Source organism: Diceros bicornis, chromosome 13 (assembly GCF_020826845.1).
Source record: "Diceros bicornis minor isolate mBicDic1 chromosome 13, mDicBic1.mat.cur, whole genome shotgun sequence".
Taxonomy (NCBI): domain Eukaryota; kingdom Metazoa; phylum Chordata; class Mammalia; order Perissodactyla; family Rhinocerotidae; genus Diceros; species Diceros bicornis.
Window position 1 is genome coordinate 21321281 of NC_080752.1, and position 18506 is coordinate 21339786.

The 18506-nt window shown below is 43.0% G+C and overlaps 1 protein-coding gene across 4 annotated transcripts in view; it reads left to right on the forward strand.

Moving 5' to 3' along the window:
• The window catches only part of FGGY (FGGY carbohydrate kinase domain containing), a 400007-nt gene that overhangs the window by 378715 nt on the left and 2786 nt on the right, over positions 1–18506 (forward strand). For all 4 annotated transcript variants that reach the window (XM_058552541.1, XM_058552542.1, XM_058552543.1 and 1 more), the window contains one exon: positions 15547–15608. In XM_058552541.1, the coding sequence (XP_058408524.1) occupies positions 15547–15608 (62 nt within the window). The remainder of the gene's footprint in view (positions 1–15546; positions 15609–18506) is intronic.

Consider the following 18506-nt stretch of genomic DNA (forward strand, 5'->3'; position numbering starts at 1 on the left):
TCTTAGCTTGTACTTTTGGGATGATCATCTATAATGAATATGTCCAAGGGCATCCTTGCTTTTCAGTGTGCATGAGTTTGTATATTGGGGGTAGAAAATTCCAGTAATGCTTCAGTCTCAACTGAAAGCAAAAATGAAAATGTACCCCCTTTTCCCAGTTCAATCAAACCACTCATTTGCTTGCAGGTGGAATGGTGGTGTGGAAAATGCTTTCAACCTAGACAGACCTGTCTCCTAATTCCACCACTAACTAAGCTTGTTGTCCTTAGCAAGCCACATGACTGCTTTGAGTTTCAGTTTCCTTGTGCCTAAAACAGAATCAACGTGTACTCTTCTACTTTCCTCCTACCCCTCTTGGCTCTTTCCACATGGCCAATCTACACATGGTCATCTTATTTTTTAATTTTTTTCCCATCGTTCTTGCCTTACCAAACCCTAATCCAGGATGAATCCAAGTTTCTGCCTTACTTATTATGCCTGCCTAAAGGCCACTGAACACTATAAAAAAACACTGCAACTGTAAGGCAGGCTTCTATCATTATATATTAATTGTCCCCAGACAGCCTCCATTACTTCCTAGTTTCTAGTTGGGTTTGGCCAATGGGAGGCACCAACAGGAGCCTAGAGGATAGAATAAAAGTATTTGTTCCCCAGCTCTCTCCTTGCTGACCTGTCACAGTTTAGCTGATCCACCTACCTGTATATCTACCATAGACCACAATTCCTACATGTGGCCCTCTCCCTGCAACTTTCTGTCTGGGTGATGGGAACCACTGCCTCCCCTTGCTCCTGAATGCTGCTTTCCAGATTCCTTTGCCAGCTCACCTCTCTCCTCTGCCCAATGTTATATGTTGGTCTTCTACACGATTCTGTCCATTTCATCCATCTCTAAGGATTCATTTACTATTTATATGCCCGCAGCTCTGCAGCTATCCACATAACATCTCCACTGAAAGGGTTCACAGGCCTCTCAATTTAAACATGACCAAATCTGAACTCATCATCTCCACCTTTGCCTGCAGAACTGGCCCCAGCCCAGTACATGGCACTGTCTGTAAATGGCACCCCATCTACTTAATCACTCCTGCCAGAACCTCAAGGACATTCTGAACCCACCCTCTCTTTTTCCTCCACCTCTGTCTCTCACAGTCTCTTTCTAAACCACATCTCATGTCTCTTGAATTCTTCCATTTTGCTTCAATTCCACAGTCACCACCTTAGTCCAAGCCAGCATCATCTCCCACCTGGACTGCTCCAGAGGCCTCTTGAGTGGTTTCCTTGCCTCTACTTTTACCATTCTCTAATACACATCAGCCAGGTGCTCTTTTACAAACTTGAAGGGGATCGCTCTTGCTTAAAACTCTCCAATGGCTTCCCCTTGACTTTGGCTTAATGTCAAAAACCTTTAACATGATTTACAAGGCCATCCAAAACCTGACTCCTGCCTTCATCTGTAGCTTCATCTCTTATCACTCTTTCTCTTCATTCTGTCTGCTCCTGCCACCTGGGACTTCTTTCAGTTCTTTGAATGTGCCATATTATCTTGACCTCAAATATGCATTTCCTTCAGCCTAGAACCCTCTTCATCAACTTTCTTTACCTGGCCAACTGCTTTTCAACCTTCAGGTAGTTTCCTAAGCCCCCAGACCAGTTTTGTCTCCCTTGGACCTCCTCCTTCAGCACCTGTGTTTCTTCAGTAGCCTCTAAGCTCTGTGAGGTCAAGGATCAGAGCTCTGGTTCACTCATGTACCCACAGTGCCCAGCACAATGCCTGGCACACAATAGGCACTCAAAAACTATTTGTTAAACAATAAAACTAACATTGTCTGGCTCAAACTTCCCATTTTGAAGAAGAGGAAACTGGGATCCAAAGAAAGGAAGCAACTTATTCAAAATTACAGAGCACAGACTAAGATTAATAGAGGACCAGAGCCTCCTGATTTCCAAATCAGTTCTCTTTCCAGCACATCATGTGCCTGTCTATGATTTAGTAACCAGAGGGAAGCAGACTGAATTCCCTATGTCTTGTGAAAGCCAGAGCAAGCTCATATTCATAAACACAGCTGACATAGTTGTTGTTTTCTTTGTTTGTTTTATGTAAAAGGCCTGGAAGTCCAACCCAAAAATAAACTCTGTGTTTCTAAACCTAGAAGCTCCTACAACTTTTATTCCCTACAGCCCCCTTCTGCTCATTGTTCATCTTCCTTCTCTTCATCAACCAGAGGCATCAGCTGGTATTCATTGTTGAATGGTTCCTTTATTCCATGCTCTGTATCACTCCCCTGCCAGCCAGCATGTCTCATGTAGCAGAAGATTAGGAAGCGCTATCTTTAAATAGTAGCACTCAAGAAAACGTTATAAGATCCTGTGTAGTGCTGGGGTGGAGATGGATATAATAATTGTAAGAGTAAAAATAACTCAGATTTTTTAAGCTATTACTTTGTGCTGGGCACTAATTCAAATGGTTTGCATGCATTTTCTCTTTTATCTTAATAACTCTATGAGTAATTATGTCCATTTTTTCTATTTTACAGGTGAGTAAACTGAGGTACAAAGAAGTTAGTAAATTGCCCAAGCCATTTGGTTAGAAGAGCCAGGGTTCCAATCTAGGCAGTCCAGAATCCATGATCTTAACTGTGTGACATCTGACGGTGAAGAATATGTTGAACTGACGGGAACTACCAAAAAGTACAACTGAGGACGATCCCAAAGTGGCTTTGTACAGATATCCCACCCCTGATTCATTCATTAATTCATCTACTCATTCATTCTTTCATTCTCTCAACGTGTATTTATTGAAGAGTCACATTATATTCATTACTGAGAATACTGATAAAAATTAATGGCCTCTAACCTCTTGGATCTCACAGTCTAGTTGGGGAGACATATAAGTAAACAGACATTTACCCTACTGTGTGCTAAGAGCTAAGGTAGAGGGAAATCATGGGGTTTTGGGCACAAAGAAAAGATTATGAACCAAATTAAAAGGACACCACAGTGATTTATCCTAGACCTGCATTCCACACTATTCCCTCTCTCTGTCTGACCTCTGCTCCCTCCCTGCCCTACTGGCTTCCCAGTTTCCTTTCAGCCCATCTCTTGCTTTGGCCCTTTGATGCCCTCCTTGACCTCCCCAACTCCTGGCTTCAGATTCAACCTTTCTGCTTCTCTTTTCCCTCCTGGAGTTTGTTTGAAATGAATTCTGGCATAGCCAGTGGGACTTCTGTACTGTAAACCAGTTGAAGGCCAGCCCCAAAGGCTAGACAAGGGTGTCCGGGCCCCGCCTTTAATATGGCTCTGGCCTAGGAGAGTTGGAGATCCAAAACAGGGAGCTTTAAAGGGTTTGGAGGGATGGATGGATGGATAGGTACCCTGTGTCTTAGATTATTTGGGTATTTACTGGCCTAAACACCCAGCATCTCTTGCAGCTCAATCATTGTGCACTATGTTAATACCATCACATTTTGATTCTTTGCTGCCAATTATGGTACCTCATCTGTTGGCCAAAGACTCTTCCCAGTACGGAATTAACTTTGAAGCAGGCAGCGTGAATTTTAAAGGTGTTCAGACTCTGAGAGCCTCCAAGATGTTGTGTTTTCTCGAGTTGCAATCTCCCATTGGCCTGCTCCATCCTAAACAAAATTTCTCCCTTACAGCTACAAATGAAGCATATCTTGGCTAAAGTACTTCTGTGGATTAGAGTTACCAGCTGAATTTGGCAACCAAGAGAGTCTTAGTGGTAATTCTTGTTGGTCAATATGTTTGATGTAATAGATGGTGGTCTCTACCCTGGCTATGGAAGAAATTGGAGCCAGAAGGAGTATATGGATTGAAAGAAAAGGATAGGATTGAGATTCTGGAAGTTACCATGAGGTGGAGGAGGACATTTGGTAGGAATGATGGGGCCAATGAGAGAATTGGACTAATGGGCAATTGAAGTCAGAAAATGGCTATTAGAATATTGGAATATACATAAGTATAGCAGTCTCAGTGGATGATAAGTTTCAGGGTATGGCTCTGGGTGTGAATGCTGAAGTAAAGTGGAAATGAAAATTTCTGGAGTTGGAAACATTTTGAAACCATGAGACTCAGTACTGGATGGGTCTTGTAAACAGATGCTGAGGCCTTCCTTGATAATGACAAACCTCCACGTGGATAGGGAGACTGCGATCTAGGCCTTAGCCTCATTTAACATAGGGATGTGAGCAAGAGGCTGATGGTGACAGCATTGAGATGCACGGGACATGGGTATGATTGTATCTCTACTATTACGTGGTATAAGCTTCAGAAGAGCAGGGTGTTTTGCCTGCAGATGGAGGAATAATTGTCTGGAAATGATACTGAGGAGAACCATGAGAACATTGACACTCAGCACCTTCCCCAGCCCACCCACCCCACCAACCTGAAACCTATACCCAAGTGTATGCAGAGCAACTGTTACCTTTTAATAAAGTTTCCGGGAAAATAAGGTTTGTTTTAGTTGATGGGTAAATTGTAATAGTAGTAATAATAATAACAACTATACTTTTTAAGCATTTAGTCCACACAACAGGCCTATAAAATAGGTATTAAAATTTCCATTTTTAAAACGAGGAAATTGAGACTTGAAGTGTTAAAGGGTACAGCTAGGTTTCGCATTATGGTCTATATGTGACCAAAGCCTTTGTTCCACAGTGCATGGTTAAGAGTACAGGTTCCAAAGCTGTATGTTTTCCTCATCTTTCAACTGGGCGTATAAAGTAGGTGAAGTATTTAATACAGTGCTGGGCCATAGAAAGTACTCAATAAATGTTAGCTACCATGATTATTATTATTATTCTTTCTGTTACAGCTCACTGTAGTACTTTATGCCTTCTCAGCCAGAAATATCAGCAAGACCCTTTCTTTTCCGGTCAACAATGGATTATTAGATGGGCGGCGGCTTGTTGTTTTGAAGTTCATCTATAATCCTTCTGATGCTTTTAGGAAGAAGCTTGATATTTTTGCTTTTAGAAAACCCATAAGAGGCAAGTCAAACTCATGTAAATAGGATGAATACTTGCTCAGCTACTCATATTTGGACCCAGCTCCTTAGCAGCCAGGCCATGTATCAGGCCCCCACCACAAAATACCACAGCAGTGGGAGGCAGCCTTACCTAGTGCAGACCCCTCCCCTGTGCCGTATTTGCTAGGATGGAACTAGAATGGAACTGCACCTTGCTGGAGAAACAGTGGGTATTCCCTCTCAGAGCAAGCCTAGGAAAACCCTGATAAAGTGTATCATTGGGAGTAACTGGCTCACTTGGTAACTGAGAGTTAATCAAAAAAAGACATGTGTATTGAACCAACAGACTGCAGAGCTGGCAAAGACTTTAGAAATAATTTAATCCAACCCCCTCATTTTACTGATAAGGAAAGTAAGTCCCAGAGAGGGGAAGGGTCTTACTCAGGGTCATGCAGCTGGCAGTAATTTTGTTTGTTTCAAAAATTAATGTGAACAATCTTTCTGTATATCAATGAATCTACCTTCTTGCCTTTGTAAGCACAATATAATGACTGTAATTGGATTTGGCTTTGACAGTGGAGAAAGCAAGCTTTTTAGAGTTTACAGGATGCCAAAGTCATCAAAGGAAGATAAATTGTCATGAACTAACACGGAAGATCTGCCTATTGGTTGTGAGCTCCTCAAGGAATGGGCTTGGTCTTATTCATGAGTTAAAGCAAGTTTCAAGTCCTAGCTAAGCCATTTATTATCTTAGGCAAGTCACTTAACCTCTTTGAGCTTGTTTTTTTTGTTATAAATTTAAATAATAAGACCTTTGTCACAGAATGTTTGTAAGCATCAAATGAGGCAAGATGTAAATGCACAGTGCCTCGCTACCAAGGCATGCAGTAAGTTTATACTTTCAACTACCGTTGAACTAATTCCCTGCTAAGACCTAGGGATACATCAATGAATAAGAAAGCCAAGGACCCTGCTTTTATGGAGCTTAGATCCAGGAGGGAAGAGTAGAGGTGAGGGTCTCAGAGGAAGAAGTAGACAATAAACAAGGATGCAAATAAATTAACAATATAATTTCAGGTCATGCTAAGTGCTATGAAGGGTTATAAAGGCAAGAAAATGAGATGATGTGATAGAGGTGTTTGGGAGAAGTGGACTGTTTCAGCCCAGAGTGGCCAAGAGTGGCCTCTACAAGATTATCTTTGAAAAGGACCTAACTCATGAAAAAGCTAGGCAGTCAAAGATCCAGGAGAAGAGCATTCCTGAGAGAGTGGGAAGGCCCTGGGCAGGAACAAGCTTGATGTGTTCAATCAATAGCAAGATGGTGCTAGTGTGTTTCCAGCAGCACAGTGAACAGGGGGCACAGTGAGGCTGGAGACATCTGCACAAGCTCGATCTTGAAGTTGTAGTCTATGCTACAAAATTTTAATTTCACTCAAAAACCAATGGGAGTTCATTGCGGTTTCTAGGAATGTGAGACTGTGATATAACAAAAATAAATATTTGATCTTTGTCTCTGATTCCTGGCACACAGCTCCTAAAACCCTTGGAAAATCTGGAGTGAAAAGTGTCTTTTGTATACTGATAAGGTGACAGAGGACTGGGGGCCTCTAGGTAGCTTCAGCATGGTGGTCTGTCACCAGAGAGGCCAAAGCCTGATGAGAGGGTTGGAACTTTCAACCCCACCCCCTGACCTCCAGGGAGTGGAGAGGGGCTGGAGATTGAGTTAATCACCTATGGCCAATGATGTAATCAATCGTTCTTATGTAATGAAACCTCCATAAAAACCCCTAGACAACAGGGTTTGAAGAGCTTTGGGTGGGGCGCCTCAGAGGGGACATGGAAGCTCCATATACTCCCATCCCCCAGACCTCGCCCTATGCATCTCTTCCATCTGTCGGTCTCAGAGTTGTATCTGTTATAATAAACCAGTAATAGTAAGGAAACAGTTTTCCTCAGTTCTCTGAGCCGTTCTAGCAAATTATCAAATCTGAGGTGGGAGGGCTGGTCATGGGAACCCCCCATTTATAGCTGGTTGGTCATAAGTGTGGGAGGCCTGGGGCTTGTGACTGCCATCGGAAGTAGGGGGCTTCTTGGGGGCCTAAGCCGTTAAACCTATGGAGTCTGATGCTAACCCTGGGTAATGAGTGTCAGAATTGAATTGAGGGACACCGAGTTGGTGTCTGGAGTTAGAAAATTTGTTGGTGTGAGGAAAAAAATTCACACATTCGATGGCAGAAGTGAGTAAAAACAGCCCAGAGAGACAAAATCTAATTTACCTCATTCATTGATTCATTCAGCAAATATTTATGGATATGCCTGTCCTGGCCAGGCACAGGTCTTAGTGCAGTGAGTAAATCAGGTAAAACCCCAGCATGTGGCACCTGCCTGCTAGTGGGCTAATCAACATGTCAAATTCACGCAGAATTTGCCGTGTGCTGGCGCTGTTCTAGGTGGTTTCCTCAAAGTACCTCACGTGATCCTCACAACAGTCCTACTAGAGGCATACTGTGATTATCCCCAATTTTAGAAGAGGAAACAGGCATGCAGAAGTTAAGTAATTTGTCCATCATAATGCAGCTAGTAAGTGATAACACCCAACTGCAAACCCTGGTGGTCTGTTCTCGTCAGGCACTGTAATTTTAATCACTACACTATATTTTCTCTCTTTCTGAAAACTCATCCTGACTGGTTACTGCTGTTAAGGTACCAAAGTGGAAGTTAGGAGACCAATTAGGAGAGGGTAGTCAGAGAGCAAGATGCTGGAATTGTCAACAATGCTATGAGTAGATATTATTATTCCCACTTTATAGATGGGAAAACTGAGGCTTAGTTCACACATCTGTTCAGTAGCAGAGCCTGGATATGATCCCAAGCCTGTTTATCTCTAAAACCCAGTATCTTTCCACTAGCATCTCCGTTTCCTGCAGAATTAGAGAGCTCCACATCCCACCCCTCCTTTATGATTAAGAGACTAATTTGAGATGTATTTTAAAGTCATGTAATCAATGTAATCAACACTCTAAACACTCTGTCTAAACAAGGTATCTGTATGTGTATAGGTAGGTAGGTAGGTAGACAGATACAGTGTAATTAAAATTATAAATAGGTACCAGCCTTTATATCATGATTAATGGAGATAATGGTAAAACCACTCTTTCCTCTCCCGTCCCCTCCTGCTTCTAAATTGACATTGTTGTCTCCAAAGCATGGAGGTTATACAGAATACTAGGTGTAGGTCAAAAGATGACTGTGTGGAAAAGAAAAACAAAACAAGATAAATAAAAGAACAACTAGCCATTTCTTAATGCTTGTTGGAGGAAAATCACATTGCTATACTTTCTGTTTTTCTATGGAGGGGTCATGTGCCTCAGCCCACACATTAGCATGTGAACTTATTGTTCCAGTAAAATGAGTCAGAGTTCCTCAAGACGGCAGATTCTTGTATTTCAGAGCTATGTGTCAGCATCGCTGAAAAAAGGTGCAGTGTACTGATGAGTCTCTCACACACTCACACACACACTCACTCATTCTCACCTAAGGAGACCACACAGCTAATAAGAGCAGAAGTGGGATTTGAACTCAAGCTGGCAGACTCAGGGCCCAGGCTGTTTGGGAGGACAGGAGCGTGGGGTTCGAGTGTAGGCTAAGCAATGGCGTGGCGTCAGAACTGGGCTTGAATTCTGGCTTTACTGCATATTGGCTCATGACCTTGGGCAAATTACTTATACTCTCTGTTCACTTCCTTGATTCATAAAGTGGGGATAGATGAGGGTACGTGTTTCATAAAGTTATTTTGAGAATTAAAAAGATCATACGTTAAAGCCATTAGCACAGTGTGTGGCACAGAGTAAACACCAAGGAAATGTTGGCTTAAACCAGTAACATAGCAATGGCAATGGGAGTCGGCTGCCGAGTCAATGGGCGCCATGTTTTTTGGATCATATCCCCCATCAGTTAAAAAAACTTCGAGTTTGCATCCTCAATATATGGAAACTTATTGATGAAAAAGCATAGACATATTCGTACTGTGCTTGTAGATTATATACTACAAAACAGGTGAAATGTAGCTGAAATAAAACATTTCAAATATTTGCCTATCCTGGTGTCTTCATACTAACATTATGCAATATCTGAAGATACACTGTACATCATGGCCAGGTGAGTTTTTAGTGATTTTTTAAATGATTTTTGATGATTTCTAAGTGATTTTGTATGTGCCTATGTATCTATATCTCAAATAGTGTTCTTGATAATTTTGAATTTTTTCCCAATTCTTGTCTTTTCTGACTAGGTCTTCATTGTTTTTACTTTCTAATATGAAGAGCTAGCACCAAGTGCAAGTGTCACCACTTTCTTCTTTACTTGAATCTGAATTATCATGATTACCTTTAATCCATTCACTGGAAATCTTTTTCAGCCACCTGCCCATTTTGTGTGGGTTAATTTAAATAAAACTAGATAATAGCTATAAATCCACTAGTCTGGAATATGTAAATGACAACATGCAGCAAGCCCCTGGAAGCCAGGGACACAGCTGTAAGCTTCACGCTGCCGTCCTCTCAGTGCTGTAGAGCCTCCATTCTTCTCTTAGGAAACCTCACCCATCTTACATGATTCATGACTGTCCGATGTGGGCACCAACTGATGGATCTGGTGACAATCTGCATATTAAATGCTGGTAAAGCTTAATTAATTTCTTTAAACTAAAAGTCATATAAATGGCATTTCCAATATTTTCGTCTGGAATCCTGATGGATCATCTTGAGCAATCTCTGGAGTGCTGTGTGCCATTTTAGAAACACTGGCTTAGACAACCTCACATTGCCACTATTATGAAAGGCATCATCACCCTTTCATTCAGCAACTCAGCAGACATTAGCCAAGCACCTCTAAGTGCTAGGCCTGTGCCAGGCGTGAGATCTACAGTGACCTGGTTCCTGCCTTCTGGGAGCTCACAGTGTGGCTTCCACCATGCCAGGTTCTCATTATTCTTCCTTGTGGATCGTGGTCCTGGACACTGCCAAGCGTGCAGTGCCCTTTGGTGCCTAGGTCTAGACTAGCTGATAGACTTCCCAAAGTCTTAAGGCCATTGTTCCCCTTCCCCTGGGTAGGGGAGAAGGTACCAGATCTCCTGCTCCCCAAATTGACAACTTTAGTGTGTCTGCCTCTCATGGAATCCCTATCTCCTCCAAGGGTGCAGAAGAGCCTCTTCTTTTCTTTAACCGCATTTCCCTGGGTAAGTCACCCCAGTATAGCCTAAAGCCCTTTGGCGGCTCCCAAGCCAGGCCATAACACTTGAGAACTCGGTGTTTCCTGTGCCCACGCAGGCCTGCCGAGTGCCAGTGCTGCTCCCAGAGAAGTGGGGAGCAGTGTGTGGGGACTGGTGTCTCGGCCTTGACATGACGAGGAAGGGTCAACCCCATGAATGCAGTCTTTCATGGCCGTCGGACAGGGCCCCTATTTGTTCCTGCGGAAAACCTTCACTTGCTTTCAGAAGTGACGATCAGATGTGAACTTTCATGGTTTATTTATAGCTCTGCCTTATAGAGAGAAAGAAAAGAAGTGATTAAAATGCGATTTTACAAAATATTTTGTTTTTAAAAAGCTTTCATTGTGTGGGCAAAAAGGAGAGAGAAAAGTCACTGTATTCATTGTGCTGTCTAGACTCTCAAACAAAGAGGGTAGCGTGCCACAAACCAAGATTGTCCAGCTCCTGCCTGCTGACAAAAAGGATGAATTTCGAGGTCAACTTCAAATAAACCCTCTTGAACAGAAATATATTGTTTGGGGGGACTATATTTAGCACGTGTCAGCATTTCCATAATAAATTCATATTGTTATGCTGTGGTAATTTCCAGATTGACTGCAGCCAGTGGGCTCATGAGGTTTCAGTTTTATGTTAATTATTTGGAGAAATTGGAAAACTCAGCACTGCTGTTTCTGATGACAGCACTGATTCTCTGGGCGTTCTCAGTATTGTGTCCAATACCCACAATGAGCCCTGCCTCCCAGGAGAGAGCAGAGTGAGCACCAGTCTTTTTGACTGCTTGTATAAGCATGACTTTCTTTTTGCCTTTTTTTTGGGGGGGGGAGGAAGATTGGCCCTGGGCTAACATCAGTGCCTACCTTCCTCTACTTTATATGGGACACTGCCGCAACATGGCTTGACAAGCGGTGTGTCGGTCCATGCCCGGGATCTGAACCTGTGAACCCCAGGCAGCCAAAGTGGAGTGTGCAAACTCAACCACCATGCCACCAGGCCAGCCCCTAAGCATGACATATTTTTTTAGAATGCAGTATATTTTTATTTTCCTTACAATTATCAAATCAGTATATGCCACTGTAGACAATTTAGAAAACACAAAAAACAAGTTAACAAGAGAAAAAATTATCACCCATGCTCCTGAACCTGTTAACATTTTAATATGTTTTCTTCCAGTGTTTATCATGCAGATGTAACTTGTGTTTAGGACAAACACAATTCTTGAGGTGGAACTGAGAACAACTGTATTTTTTACTCCCACTACCCCTCTACATGTGTGCAGTGGAGCTAGTTTTTCTCTGTCCTGGTTAAAATTTCTGGTAGTTTCATTACTTTCTTAAATAAGTATAAAGTCACGTAGATAATACGAGTTTTATGGTCCCTTTAAGTTGTGAGACAAGGCCAAAATTCAGAAATTAGAATATCAGGGAATATATAATAATCCTCACTTCAATTTTCCTCTAGGGATTAGGCATCTCCCAACTCCTCCAGCTGGGTCTGCTGCAAATGAGAAGAGGTTGCTGTGATCAGTCTTCTTTCTTCCTCATTTACTTCCTCTCCAGCATATTAGCTTTTTTCTTATTCTTCTGAGGTGGTTGGAGGGTGTAAGGTCAAGGGTATAGGAAAGTTCTTGTCTGAGTAGCACTATCGTAAATGGGCTTTATGCTCTCCTAGCCTAATAGGTGTTTATAGCTGGGTTCTATCATGGATTTTTCTGAGGACCCTATGCTTCTGAAAACATCTCACAATATCTTGTCTTGTTAATGTCTCTTGTAGATTGCTTACTCTTCTCTTAATTCCTTGGAAATCCAGCAGGTCCTCTCAAGCTTCTTTATGCAGACTCCCTCTGCCTCATTAGGTGGCCATATTGAACAGGATCTAAGACAACCCATGAAGTTCTTTCACATGTGGGGCCACCTAGGGTCTATGGGAAACAGTCATGCCTTTTGGAGTCCGACAGACTCTGGCAGCACTGGCTGATCCCAGCGCAATTGCTCCTTCACTTCTACAGCCAAGCTGCCAGCCAGCCCTTCTCTTCTAGACAGGAGTCCCACTCAATCCACCGTGTCCCACAGCCTCAAGAACACACATCAAGCTCCCCGTTGTTCTCAGGGAAGCCTTGCTCTCTTGACCTGTGAATGGGGAGACTGCTCTCACCCATCCCCTGGAAGGAGGCCTGATGCACAATAAACCAACAGCTCTCTCCTAAAAAGCCATCTTTTTCTGGCCTTCCATGTGGATGAAAGGTTTAATTGGTGATTAATGGGTCCTCAACCTCCCTTTTTACAAATTCTTCAGGGTGGTCTGTTTCCAGCTCACTTTGGTATCTTATATCTGTCATCTTTAGATCTCAGCCAAAACTTCCATTTTAGGATTCTGTCACGTATATGATCCTTAAGTTCATTCATCCCGTAGACATTCCCTGAGTGCATACGATATACCAGATGCTGAGTTTGGCAGTGGAAATAATTATAACAGTTCCTGCCTTAAGGAGCTCAGAGTCTGGTTGGGGAGGCTGATGTGCTAACAGAAATTGCAGTGGCGTGTCATAAATGCTGTGAGAGATGGGAGCATGAAGTGCTGCACTTAGATGGGAGCAAATCAATCAATCCAGCTGGGAGGCAGGCAGCGGGAATGAGTTAGAAAAAAATCTTTTCAGTGGAGACGATACTTGAGCTAAGTTTTAACGTTCAAATCTGTACTTTTTGAGAAACAAAATAACCTCTTTAAAACCTTTGAAATATCTATTGCTGGTGTTTGTTTCTCAGTAATTTATTTTAAAAACAAGCAAAGGTAATGTGAAGAAAGGAAGGAAGAATTCCCTGCTGCCTGCCATTTGTCCACATCTGTTACAGTGGGAAGGGTAGTGACATTCGTGGAGCACCTTCTATAATACGAGTGTCGTGGATCCCACCCTCAAAGGCCATCCCGGAATGTCATCTCAAGTCTGAGGCCTAAGCTCCACTAAGAGGAGATTCCCGGGGGGCATTTTCAAGATTCAGAGGCAGCGGAGTTCTCTCTAGAAGCACAGCGAGCACGACTCTGAAGGAGGAAACAAGAACAAAATGGGAGCATGAGTGGCAGAGTTGGTGAAGGGGATTGACGTGGGGCTGACTTTACGGGAGTCAGAACTTAGTCTACAGAGGAGGAAAATGTTCTGACACGTGTTGGGGTGAGCAGAGCTCTTAAAATATCCTTGTTCAGTGGCATGGCAGTGACCTCACTAAGACGTGTGTGACTGTTTACCCCTTCACAAAATGGCCCCAGACTGCCCTTTTTTTTTTTTTTTTTGAGGAAGATCAGCCCTTAGCTAACATTCATGCCAATCCTCCTTTTTTTGCTGAGGAAGACTGGTGCTGAGTTAACATCCGTGCCCATCTTCCTCCACTTTATATGGGACGCCGCCACAGCATGGCCTAACAAACCGTGCGTCGGTGCGCACCCGGGATCCGAACCTGGGCCGCCAGCAGCAGAGCGTGCACACTTAACCGCTACGCCACGGGGCCGGCCTCCAGACTGCCCTTTTTTAATTCTTATCTTTTCACTATGGTTTCCTTTTCAGTAATTTTTCATAATTTTTAAAATCGCCTCCTTACTTAAGGCTGCCATTTCTTTCTGCTGTCAGTGCTTGCTACTTGCAGCATCTCTGATCTCCTAGTGAGTACTTTGAAATCTGTCAAGGGCTAGCAAACCAGATAACTGGTTCAGAATGGTCACGGGTCCTTGGGGAAGAGTTGGTAGAGCATCCTAGCAGGAATAGAAACTCCTTACTTACACATGTAGGTGACTAGAGATGAAAAAGTGTCAAGTTTCCTAACCCTTGAATAACTATTGGAAAGAAGTTTATCTGCTTCTAGCCCAGTGTTTATCACACTCTAGTTTGATCACGGTCAATGTCTTTTCTATTCTGTGGTGAGCTCCTTGATGGAAGGACCCATGCCTTCTTCATCTCTGTATTCCGTATATATTGAATGCTGTGCTTGGCACATAGAAGGGGCTCGGTATATTTTATGAATATTCTAGGTGCTGAGATTGAGCAGTAAATAGACAAAGCCCCTGGCGTCATGTCACTCATGTTCTGGTTGGGGCAAGGAGTGGAGAGGGCAGATAAGGAACACATACACCAGTAAATACGTGGCGTGCCAGAAAGGAATTAGTGGTAAGTTACATTAATATAGATATATCTATGTCATGGTAAGGTGGCAGGGATGGGCAGGGGGTACTTGGGAATGTTTTGAGGACACTCAGGGGCTCTCACATTCTGTGTGGTAGTCAGTAGTCAGCTTTTTACATTTTTCCCTCTCCTGCAAGTATGTGAGTATCTCCAGGACAAAGAATATGTCTTATGTAAATCTGATCCCTAGCAGGGTTTCTGGTACATAGTGAGTAATTAATAAATATGTGGAATAGGAGGTTGTACATATGGGACCCCAGAATGACTACATCCTTAACATAGGAGTTCACTAGCCATTCCTAAGATAGGGCCTATTCTGAGGAGCTTTGTCATGCTGTGGCTTGCAATCTCCCTAGTTAAGTCTGTTAGACACCAAAGTTTGGGTTCACTCCATTCCCATGGCCTTACCAGCACTGGGAGACTGCCCAAGGAGACCTAACCCTTCCGTTTAGATAATGGAGCCAACACAACCTACCATTGATTTTGATGCTTTGCCCACCAGACCACATCCACCCAGACGTTGCAACCTGCCGTCTGCCTGAGTGCCCCATTGTAAAGACAAGAATGTCCTGAAGTCACGTTCCAGAACTCAGGTCATTTAGACTCAGCCCAGGGGTCTCACATCTGTACTCACAATTTCAGAGACTGCTGGAAAAAGACCTGAAGGTGAAATGAAGAGGTCTGAAATATGTTATCCTCAAGTACAGGTGCCAAGTAGGTTCCGTTCAGTTATCGTCCTCTTGAATCAAGTAGACAGCGTGCTCAGTGGCTGCTTATGTTGACTTCTTAAGCCCTTGTGTCCAGGAGATGAGGAGAGACAGTACTTCCCTCTCACAGCTCCCTGCAGCCGACCACAAAAGTGCTTCGCCTTCTGGGTTGTTTATGCCCTGGAGGCCTCAATACGCAACCATTTATTAAGCCCAGGCTGTGTGGTCATCGACATAACTTTTAATGTTCATTGGGATTTATTCCTATTACCAGAGAAAATAAGTTGAAAAAAATGGACTAACTGAATATCTTAAGGGGAAGTGAATTCTAATTAGAATGTTCTTGCCTGTGGCAAGCCTCATTTTGGTTTTTCAACTTTCCAACTCTGGTCTCTGTGTTCTGTTTTCCATTTAACAGGAGGCAATGGCAAGAATGAGCAAAGTTGGGAAGGTTGTGTTTCCCAGACTTGAGGATAAAAGGTAAGTTTACATCTTTTACATGCAGAATGCCAAGGAGTGAGGACATACAAATATATGCAGCTACGGAGCTGGAATAAACCTTGGAGGTCAGCAAATCCAGTCCTTTCATTTAATAGTTGATAAAACTAAGCCCCATAGAGAGTCACTTTCAGGTCCCTAAGATCACAGAGCTAGGTAGGGCCAGACCTGGAGGTCCAGGACAAACTTCTTTTTTTTTTTTGTGAGGAAGATCAGCCCTGAGCTAACATCCACGCTAATCCTCCTCTTTTTGCTGAGGAAGACCGGCTCTGAGCTAACATCTATTGCCCATCCTCCTGCTTTTTTTTCCCTTTTTCTCCCCAAAGCCCCAGTAAATAGTTGTATGTCATAGTTGCACATCCTTCTAGTTGCTGTATATGGGACGCCGCCTCAGCATGGCCGGAGAAGCGGTGTGTCGGTGCACGCCTGGGATCCAAACTTCTGAACTCTCAGAGCAGTGCTCTTTCCCTAGGTCATTAGCAGTGAATCTGGTCTTCTCTATTCTAAAATGGGAATCTCTTATATCTTCCGTCAAAGGACACAGTTCTTCCACACTTGGCATCACTCAGCATTCAGGACTACAGCGTGACTTTAATCAGTGTTTTAACCCAAATTCGCAGGACACTAATTTATTGAGCTCCTGCTATATTCAAGGCATTATGCTCATTAGCCTCTAGGCAGAATTTAGAGGGGAATAAGACACAATCTTATTTATGCACATGGATCATTTCAGAACACAAGGGTAAGTTCTTCAACAGAAGTATTACCAGGTGACAGAGTAGCCCAAGGAAGAAAGGAATGTGACCCTGTAGGGGTGAGGAGGAGCTTTTGAGAAGAAGTTAAGTCTAAGTTGACTTTAAATGCTTAAAAGAAATTGTCAGGCAGGCCAAGATGGGGAAGGACATTCTCCATAGAGAGAAAAACATATGCAAAGTTATAAAGGTGGGAACAGCATGGTATGTTTAGGTAACTATACACAACACATCATTCTGAAATACAATGAATGAGGTGGAGAATGGCAGGAAGTAGGGGGCACAGGGGGTTATTTTGTAGGGAGCTTTGAGGCCATGCTAAAGACCTCAGACTCAGTCCTACGGGCAGAATGGAGAGACTGAACTTTAGGCAGCGGTGGACCTGGTCAGATGCAGATTTTAGAAAGAGCCTTCTTAGAGGATGAGTTAAAGGGCCCAGGGGTAGAAGCAGAGAGACCAGATGGAAGGCGTTTTCAATAATCCAGGTGAGAAATGAAGAAGGCAATCTATATTAAGTCACTGGTAGTGAATTTAAAGATGAAGGGACAGTTGTGCAGTTGTCCTTTATAATTAGGAAAGTATCTGAGGTTAAGACATAAAAGTAAATTCCACATCGTGTCATAGACAGGCAAAGGAGCTGACCCACCAAAGCATGATCGTGTTTAACAGAGTTGGAAATGCCTGCAGAAAAAGCAATCCCATTTCTTTTCATTTTCTTAAAAAAGGTCTCCCACTGCTACCCTCTGAATACAAACCCCTCTCCAAATGCGGGTCAGAGGAGCAAGCACTCACGTGCGGACTCTACTCAGGACACAGAGAGCTGAGCACCCCTCGGCCCTGGAGCGATAGCTGCGCTCCGCTTTTGTTTAAATTAGAAACAGATTATTCTTCTCCATCACTTCGCTGACCCTCCCAAGACTTTAGAAAGAAGTCTGTTTTTAAGTTCTTTCAGTAAATCCCATGTGTTCCTTTTGAAAAGAATTCTTGGCTTCTTGCTGTCAGCCCGAGCTCTCCTCTGTGGAGGCAGACACGCGTGGTGCTCTAGCACCACCTGCAGGCGGCCTAAAGATTCGCAAGTGGAAACAGCCTGTTGCCTTCTGAGTGACACATCTCCTCATTGCCTCAAATCACATTATTATCTGTACGGGACATTTACTTAAGTCTGTGCCACACAGAAGCGCCTGACTGAATGTGAGGAGAATTTGGAAGACGGGATTCAGTTGATTTTAAGTCAGGATCACAGAGAGCGTCATCTAGTGACTGGTTCAATATACTTTTTAGGATGATCCCAAATCTCATCCTTATGCCCAGACCAAATTTATCTGTGAACTTAGAGCAGTCAAGTAAAAGTGCCCGGGAAAATTTTGTGCTTTCAAAATCACTATCAACAGAGTAAAAGGCAACCTACAGATGGGAGAAAATATTTTCATATCATATATCTGATAAAGGATTAATATCCAGAATAGATAGAGAACTTCTAAACTCAACAACAACAAAAAAACAACCCAAATCTAAAATGGGCAAAGGACTGGAATAGACATTTCTCAAAAGAATGTATACAAATGCCCAATAAGCACATGAAAAGATGCTCAACATCACTAATCAGGAGGGAAATACAGATCAAAACTACAATGAGATACCACCTTACACTCATTAGGATGGCTACTATCAAAAAACAGGAAATAACAGGTGTTGACAAGGATGTGGAGAAACTGGATCCCTTGCACACTTTCAGTGGAAATGTAAAATGGTGCAGCTACTATGGAAAACAGTATGGTGGTTCCTCAAAAGTTGTAAATAGATTTACCACATGATCCAGAAATTCTACTTCTGGGTATATATCAAAAGAACTGAAATCAGGGTCTCAAAGAGATTTTTGTTATACCCATGTTCATATCAGCATGATTGACAGTAGCTAAAATGTGGAAGCAACCCAAGTGTCCACTGACGGATGAATGGATATACGAAAAGAGGTATAGGGGCCAGCCTGGTGGTGTAGTGATTAAGTTCGTGCTCTCTGCCTCAGCGGCCTGGGGTTCGTGGGTTTTGATCCCGGGCGCAGACCACTCATCAAGCCATGCTGTGGTGGCATCCCACATACAAAACAGGAAGATTGGCACAGATGTTA